At 43.5% G+C, this 9,096-nt stretch overlaps 1 protein-coding gene across 5 annotated transcripts in view; it reads left to right on the forward strand.

Moving 5' to 3' along the window:
• Positions 1–1,902: 1,902 nt before the first annotated feature.
• Positions 1,903–9,096, forward strand: part of Eda (ectodysplasin A) — a 465,104-nt gene continuing 457,910 nt past the window's right edge. For all 5 annotated transcript variants that reach the window (XM_004644523.2, XM_004644524.2, XM_004644527.2 and 2 more), the window contains exon 1: positions 1,903–2,538. In XM_004644523.2, coding sequence (XP_004644580.1) covers positions 2,143–2,538 — 396 coding nt within the window. In that variant the 5' untranslated portion in view covers positions 1,903–2,142. The remainder of the gene's footprint in view (positions 2,539–9,096) is intronic.

The following is a 9,096-nucleotide window of genomic DNA, read 5'->3' on the forward strand; positions in this document are numbered from 1 at the left end:
TTGTCTCAAAGCAAAACATACTTTTTAAAAAGAGGTAACTAGGGATTTAGCTCAATGCGAAGGCCTTGGTTCTAATCCCCAGTATGTGAGAAAGAAAAAAAATAGAAATAAGGAAAGAAACAGAAAGAAAAAGAGAGAGAAAGAAAGCGACTTGCTAAGAGTGACCCAGTATACTAGTGGCAGTCAGATCTTCTGACTCCTGGTCTAGCATTCTTTCCAATAATCCTGGGCTGTGATAATTAAGTAAATCAGCCTGGCAGTTTTCCTAGCATCTAGAATTCCTGGTCTGGACAAGCAGGACTTGAGAGCAGCTGTTAAATCCCCCTCCCATCTGAATGATGAGGATATTCTTTGCAAATTTTCTATGTCATGGGTAAAGGTTAAAGAGAGGACAAAAATATGTTTTTGAAGCACTGAGACAATTCCCAAAGGTTGTGGAAGCAAAGTTGTGTGTGGCTAATATGCTTAAGGCTCTCAACCTCTGTGCTCTCTGGACTGACCGCCCCACCATATGCTTTTAGTTTTGTTTTGTTTCTCTTCTTTTGTCTTCTTTTCTATTTCCCTTGGTGTTTTTCTTGCCCTTCACCAGCCTTGGGCTTAGGCCTGCCCATGAGCCTTCCTGGTATCACTGAGCCTCCTTGGTGGCACTCAAGATGTCTGCTTCAAGCCAATAAAACTGTTCATTTCCTGCAAACAGGGGCCTGAGAGTGTGGTGGCTCAAAAAGGTGCAGTTGATTCCTCTTGCTAGTTATTTCACTCTCCACAGTGTGCGACTAGTAGCTCGTATCCACTGTGACTTGGCTTAACTAGTTCTTTCCATCCTTCATTTTAGGTTCTATTGTTCTGACATTTGCCACTCATTTTTTGCCCTGAACCCGTTTCTGATTGGTGCAGCTGTTGAAGTTGCTGCAGTTGCAGCAGTGTACATCTGGAACATTTGGCTGACTTGTTGAACTTCCCCTAGGGAATACTCCAGGGGAAGGATGGGAGGGGTAGAGAGGCCAGAACAGTCGCCTGCAAAGGGAGATGCCGATAGTGTCTGGCCATTCCGTGGAGCACCTTTGTAAAAATCCACCTCACTGTGGCTCTCGGTTTCCCTCTTTGCTACCGGAAGGTGTACATTCTCCACCCAAAACCCTTGTGGCACTGAAGGAGGACAAGCTATTCTACTTTATCATACAGCACTTTCTGCACTGTAAAAGGGATCAATACATATCTGCTGAATTAATTAATATGTCAAAAACCCTAGAAGAGCGTTAAACTTCAGAAGGCAACGTCAATTCCACTTGGCGGGGGTTGCCTTCTCCACGGTGCCCCCAGACTCACTCCAGGAGTGAGGCTTGCTTGATTCCCAGTCCCGTTGGCTCCCAGGATCCTAGGTCTCCTTTTCTTTTGGCGAGCCATTGGATTGCAAACACAGCAGGCATGGTTTCATTCCAAACCCAGAACTGTTTTAATTAGTTTAACGTCTGCTAAATGCTTTGAAGATTGAAAGCAACAGATAAGTACTGGATGATGTTATTAACAACTGCAGTTAATTGCAAACATTTCTATTAATGCTAGTTTCTGCCTCCTTTTCTTTGCTCCACTTTCTTTCCAAGGTTCCCAAATTCTTCTTAGCCTCCCCCTCCTTCCCTCCCCCGTACTGGCACAGAAGGGTTAAACTGGGGCGGAGTCTGGAGATGAAGGACACTGGCAGACACCAACTAGAACTGGGCAAACGGGAAGAGCTGGGTGGGGCTGCCAGGCGGAGAGGAACCCTCACGCCCCCAGGCCCCGCCCCGCGGCGGGAGGCCCGGGCCGAACGATAGGGGGCGGGGCGCTGAGGCTCGGCGGCCCACTGGTTGGGCGTCCCCGCAGCCCCTGGAGGGGTGGGGCGGGGTCGGAGGGACCTCCTCCCTCATTCCCTCGCGGGCCGAGCCGCCCCTCTCTCCTGCCCCTCCTCCTCCCTTGCCCACCCCTCGGAGTGGAGCTGCACATGCGGCTGCTCCCTGTTGCGTCCCGCCCAGCCACCGTCGCTCAGGAACGGGTCCCTGCAGCCCCCAGCCGATGGCAGAACAGTAGCTGCCTGTCAGGGGTCGTGAACGGCGGAGGCAGAAGCAGCGGCTCCCGGGCCTGAGAGAGTGGGTGTCTCCGGAGGCCATGGGCTACCCGGAGGTGGAGCGCAGGGAACCCCTGCCTGCGGCAGCGCCAGGGGAACGAGGGAGCCAGGGCTGCGGCTGTCGCGGGGCCCCTGCCCGGGCGGCCGAAGGGAACAGCTGCCGGCTCTTCCTGGGTTTCTTCGGCCTTTCGCTGGCCCTCCACCTGCTGACTTTGTGCTGCTACCTAGAATTGCGGTCCGAGTTGCGGCGGGAACGGGGAGCTGAGTCCCGCCTCGGCGCTCCGGGCACTCACGGTATCTCTGGCACGCTGAGCAACCCCGGTGGCCTCGAACCTGACGGTCCCATCACCCTCCACATCGGGCAGCCGTCGCCGCAGCGGCAGCCGTTGGAACGGGGAGAAACTACACTCCCCCCTGACTCTCAGGACCTGCACCAGGTGAGTCACCTAGCAGGGGCGGCGGCGGCCGAGGCCCCCTCCCCCGGTGGGTAGGTGGGTAGGGCGGGGGCCCTCCGCTGCAGGGCCCGGGGCTGCTCTGCCACTTGGCGCCAAGTTGGAGTGCAGGGCCAGGGAGGGGGCAAGTAAGCAGGGGGAGGTTGTCCGGGGCAGGTTGTCCTCAGTCCCTGGCTTAGCTCGCCCAGACTCTTTCAGGTCTTCTTGACTTGGAAACTCTAGCCTACTCCCGCCGCCCCCGGCTGTGCGGTGCCTCTGGAAAAGTTGGCGACGCTCCCGCCCCAGCCCGTTGAGGAGGTGCCCGCGGTGCCCCCCTGGAAGACTAACGGGGAGCACTTTGGCCCTTCTGCTCCTGCTGAAGTTCTGTGCTCGCGGTGCTTGTTTTTTCGTGTTCAGAGCTGATGCCAGCAGCAGCAGGCTGTCTTTTGGAGTCTGAGCTGTAAACAGCTATAATAACTGCTCCCAGCCCGTTTAAGCAACTTTTCACCGTACTTTGAACGTGGGGTCTTTGCGCACTGACCGCCACGTGAGCTTGTTCACACTCACCTGCGATTGGAGACAGATTGTCCTAGGTGTTCTAGTGAAGATAGGTGCCCCTGAGGAATTTTGGTATGAAAATATGCTGGCTTGCCAGGCAACTTCTGCAGAGCAAGTTTTTAAAAAATTATGGAAATAATACCATGTCGCTTCTACTGGAGGCTTTCTGGTGGTAAGGTGTGAAATATGTTCATTAGTGCTAGCTGAAGAACCAGAGTCTATCAATGGAATACTCAGGAACTGTCTCACAAGAGAAGATTTTTTTTTAATATAAGGGGTGTCTGTACATTTATTAGCAAACTATTTGCTTTGGTGTTTGCTTCCTACTTTTTTCTAGCTCTTTATTCTAATAAAATTAGTGAACTTAGTGAAAGTTTTGTGCTCAGTGAAAGTTTCTGATTGCCATATTTTGTCTAACATGTGAAACTCAGAAGCATCCATAGAATCTTTTGAGGTGGTTGAAGGAGGATGAGCTTGAACTTGCGCCTCTTGGAGGGGAGGGCAAGTTGTGCAAGCGAGTTTCTTGAGGTGAGGGACCTGAGACTTACATTTATTGCTACATCCAGAGTCATTGTCATAACTTTCAAACTTCATTTGTGCTACTGTGACCACTGAAGTACCATTCCATCGAAAGCTGGACACTGGATCGAGGCATTACATTCATGGACAATGCTGTAATGTTAGGATTGATACTTTTCTTTACAGCATACATGATAAAGTTGCCCTGAGCCTTAAAATGTCTAGCTAGCACCCTCCAACTTATACAACTGCTTGTCAAAGAAGAGTCAACAGACATGCTTCTCATATTTGAAGCTTTAAACACTGTAGCTAAACGACAGTTAACTATGATTTTGGTTCCCCTATTTATCTACCCCCCAATGCCCACTTGAAATACTTAGCAGCTGAATATTGATATTCTGTGAAAGGATGAAGGAATTCAACTTGTTTAATCAATTGATGGAATTCCGAATGGACATAGACATGTATGTGGACTCAAGATTAGCAGGACAGCTGTACTCTAGGACTCCTGTGATGGTATGGGACTCTCACAGGTCTGTAAAGGCTTGCAGTTGCCTCCCTTTTGTGTAGCCCTGAAATGCTTCTATCTAGGTTTAAGCACACCTTTCATACTTTATTCTTTGTTTTATTCTTTTTGAGCATTGTAAGCACAAATACTGGCCCTATACATTTGTTGATTTGAACTTTGAATACGAGCTTTTTTTTTTTTAAGAGTTGTGAGGGGTCATCTGAGTCCATTTCATTGATTTCCTTGGAAAATGCAAGGACTTTGTAGGGGAAGTGACTTTCCCAAGATAATAGGGTTGACGCTAGGATGAAATTATTCTTCTAACTCCCAGTTCACTGTTCGTTCCCCTACAGTGTACTATCTACTGAGGCTTTTTTTCTTTTTCTTTCTTTCTTTTTTTTTTTTCCGGAACTGAGGATTGAACTCAGACCCTTGCACTTAACAGGCAAGTGCTTATTCCACTGAGCCATCTCCCCGGCCCCATGAGGCTTTTTTTCTTGGAGAGGAGGGAATAAGGTAGAACTTCAGCAAAGTAGAGGGTTCTGGTCTTTGTTATTTTGTTCTACTTTACCTATGATTTGAACAGACTAAATGTTAACTGTATTTCTTAGTCATCCTGAGCTTCACTTTTAGGAGACTTGCAGTATGAGCCCAGATTGAACTAATGCTTGTGTTGAAGATACTAGTTTTGGTGTATAATGAGTAAGTACTGTACTGAATAAGTGAATAAAGGAAAAGTTGAGTGGCTATTAGTTAAATTAATACTGCTACATCTTGGGTAAAATTTCTAGTGCCCTGGTGCACCCTCTGCTGGCTTTGTAGGGACATTTAATTCCAGTATTTGCTGAGAGTCAAAATTCTGAGTTGTGCTGACAGATTCTAATTCATAAATAAGGAAGTAAACAGCCTTGTGGAATTTGGCCACATAGGTCATATTTTTATATTTTAGTTTTTCAACACAAACAGCTGCTGTTATAGTAGCTCTTGGATGAAGAGGAAGAAAGATAAAGCATGCACCATCCAATGGGTAATACATTCAGGTTGCTTACTGGTGTTATCTGCAAGGATTGAAGACAAGTTGATGAACATAAATTTGCAGGAAGATGTTATGAGACCTAGTAAGCAGAGCTGTCAGTCACTTCATTGTATAAAGTCAAGCAGTTAGGCAAAAGTAAGCCTAGCCACACCTATGACATGATGGGATTGGGCTCTCAGGTATGATTTAAGAAGAGACTTAGAAGTCCCGCTTACATGTGTGTATGTCATATCTCAGTATAAAAACCTTTTAGACAGGATGCAGAAGGAAATTAGAGTAATGAAGATAAAAAGTAATGAGTAAAAAAGTAAGAAATAATGAGATCAGTAAAGTTCTGCAAAGAACATTTTAGAAAAGTCTTGCAAGTGGGGACACAGTTGCTAATGATAATAAGTGAGTTTGATGTCACTTTTTGGACTTGCAACTGTCTTTAACTGGAGCAGCAAAGTACCTATAGATTTATCTGTATGCTTGAAGGAGATACTCTTACAGGCTAGAGACACTTTATTAGTCTCTGAATTTGACAATAGAAAATGTATACAATAAAATTAAAAATACCTGTGAATCAGGGCTGGGGAGATGGCTCAATGGAATAAGCGCTTCCCTGGCAAGCACAAGGGCCTGAGTTTAATCCCCAGTTCCACAAAAAACAACAACAACAACAACAAAAAAAAAAAAGCAAAAAAAAAAACCCAAAACAAAGAAAACCTCTGTGAATCATTCTCTGGAGAAATTGGTCCCGTTGTGATTGTTTCTCCAGGGTCAAGAACATGGTAGGCAGCCTCAGGAAGAATAACAATGATAAAAAAAAACCCAACCAAATCCTTATCTTTTCCATGTAAAAAGACTAAAAGTGGATTTCATTTGCCATCAGACAGAAAATTCTGGTGACTGCTTCTGAAGAAAAACTTAACAGTTAATAAAAGCCCTCTCTCCCACTCAGTTAAATTGATGGAAAAGACAGAGAGATTTTCTAGTTGTTTTTTCCGTTGGGATCCTTTAAGAACTATGATCAAAGTCTCCCAAACCATGACAGAGATGAGTGTGGCTAATGCATTGGTGTAATTTAATAATCCAGTTCAATAAGTAAAAAGTCTGCTCTGTTAGACACAGTGATAAGTATTAGATTTATTTTTCTTTTGTGGTACTGGGGAGTAAACCAGGGCCTTAGTGTGAGCAGTGTTCCCTACTAACGCCCCTTTTACAATGTTTTGAAAACATGGGATTATATGTGTGCTCCACCAAGCCTACCTAAGTATTAGATATCTTTTAGTCCTTGGAAAATTGCTTTGGGAGGGAGACAAATGAAGGTAGTGTTTCATTCAATTCATTTTCCCAAGTGATATCCTAAACCATAAATAGGTCAATAAGAATTTGCTCAGGACTGTTGGGGATGTTTGAGGTGTGTCTCTAATTATTTGAGAAGGTATCATAGAAGTTAATAACTCAAAAAACATCTCTTTTTAAAAAATTTTATTTATTTATGTGTGTGTGTGTGTGTGGCCAGCTCAGCCCACCAGGGGGCGGGGCTGGCTGGCATGTGGTGCTGGGGGATTGAACCGCGGTCCCTGTGCTTTGCTAAGCTTGTTCTAAGTAGGTGCTTTAGACCACTGAGCCATCTCACCAGCACCCTCAAAAAACATCTCTTGATATAACTAGGTAGACCATTAATATATGCAGACTTGACTTTACCTATATTAAGTCTGATTGATCAAGAAGATAACTAGGAATAATTCAAGTGTGCATAATGAATGAGCCCACACATTATTTTTGATGTGTAGGATACAGATAAAATAGTCTTCAAGGGATTTAAATGAAAAAATTTTGGTGTGACATTCAAAAACTTTAATCAGTTGATTTCATTATTCTCATATCATTTTCTGTCTTAGTAACTGTACTCCTGCAATCCACCCACCATATCCTGTCTTGGGATCATTTTCTAGTTTGTTCTTTTAAATAAATCTTGTGTCTTTACATTAGAGTTTCTCAGAAATCTACCTTCTTTTTTTTTGTCTTTCTCCCCAATGCCAGACACGGTACTAGCTATAGTTAGGGTACTCAAATTATTCTTTTTTATTTTTTTATTTATTTTTTATTTTTTTTCAAATTATTCTTGAGTTGGATATTATTTTGGGACTTTGAAGAAGTTTACAGGAAAGGAAGACAGTTTATATAACAGGCTTGTCTTCCTCGGGTCTTGCTAAGCCTGTGAACTATCTGTCAGCTCTGCTTAGGTAAGTAAAGAGTTCCTTTGGTAATGTTCCCCTGATATCTCAAATAATTAGAAATTGAAATGGAGAAGAGCCCTTCCTGTGTGATCCATTTTCTGGTTTCGCACCTTACTTTTATGATGGTGCAAAAAGCTTTCTGCTAAAAAACATCTTTCTGTCATATATCATTTGATGTTTTATTTGCTTTTAGGTCTCATCTCTCTTGTGAGAAATGGTCTGTAATTTCTGCGCAACTACCTTCATGTAGTTAAGATCTCTTTATACTAGAGAACTTCTGAGGCCACATGGTTCTCAAGAACATTACCAAGAGAAAATCACTCCTTTTGCCTACAGAGTGGCCCTGATAGTGGACATCTTGGATTCTCAACATCCAGCAATTAGGTTTCATTTCTTTACTTTTCTTTTTTTATTGAGTTTAACACACACAGAGAAAAGTACGAACATCATAACTTCACAATGCAGTCTAATGAATTATTATAAAAAGAATGTGTTCATTTTACTAGCACCCAGGCCAAGAAATTGGTCATTATTAGTATTCCACAACTTCTAAATCTGATTGTGCCCCATTCCATCTCTGTATCATACTCATTTTCCAAAGTTAATGGCTATCCTGACTTCTGTCATAGATAGTTTTGTCCATTTTCCATTTCATATAAATGAAATCAAACAGCATGAGTTCTTTTAGGCCTAGTGTTTTTTTTTTTTTATTTTTAATTTGTGTTTTAGGATGGGCTGTACAGGGTGTGCAGGGTATTACTGCATAGATTGGACTCATAGTGATCCTCCTGTTTTCAGCCTCCCAAGTGCTGGGATTACAGGCGGGTGCCACCATGCCCAGTCTCAATCCCCATCTCAGCAGGTCCTGGGGGCGGGACCGGCACAGGCAGACCTGGGGATTGAACCCCCGGCCCTTATGCCTGCTTGCAGGTGTTTTAATCTGCTGAGTTATTTGGCCGGCCCTAGGCCTAGTATCTTTTTACTTATTTATTTATTTGTCTGGTGGAATGGGGGATTGAACTCAGGCCCTCATGCTTGCCAGGAAAGTGCTTATTCTACTGAGCCATCTCCCTGGCCCTGGCCTAGTGTTTTTTGATTAATGCTGTATTGTGATATCCATTCATGTTGCCTGTAGGTGTAGTTGTTTTATTGGTATTTTTGTATGTTCACATTTTCTATTTTAATATATCCTAATTTATATAGTCACTCTACTGATAATAAATATTGGATTATTTCCAGTTTTGCGTTACTATGAATAATGAGGTTATGAATATTATTTTATATCTTTCAGTTAATTGTCTTGGGTATATACCTAGGATTAAGAGTTTGTAGGTCATGAGGGATGCATATTTTTGACATTATTGATAGCGATAATTTTCATAGGTGATTGGCAATTTGTGTTCTCATCAACAATGTATGAGATTCCACTTGTTCCACATCTTTGCTTATGCTTGGTATTGTGCATGTGTTTAATCATACATATTCTGGTGCACAATATCTTTTTTTTTTCTTTTTGGCAGAACCAGGGACTGAACTCAGGCCCTTGAGCTTGCCAGGCAAGTGCTTATTCTACTGAGCTATCTCCCTGGCCCCTTAAAGCCTTTTTTTTTCTTTAAACAATTTATTTAACTGAAATGGACTTAAGTTTGTTTCTGAAGTGACTTCCATTTATTTTGATACATCTTTTCCCCATGATGATTTACAGGATCTTCAAG

This window comes from Octodon degus, unplaced genomic scaffold (assembly GCF_000260255.1).
Source record: "Octodon degus isolate 3935 unplaced genomic scaffold, OctDeg1.0 scaffold00201, whole genome shotgun sequence".
Taxonomy (NCBI): domain Eukaryota; kingdom Metazoa; phylum Chordata; class Mammalia; order Rodentia; family Octodontidae; genus Octodon; species Octodon degus.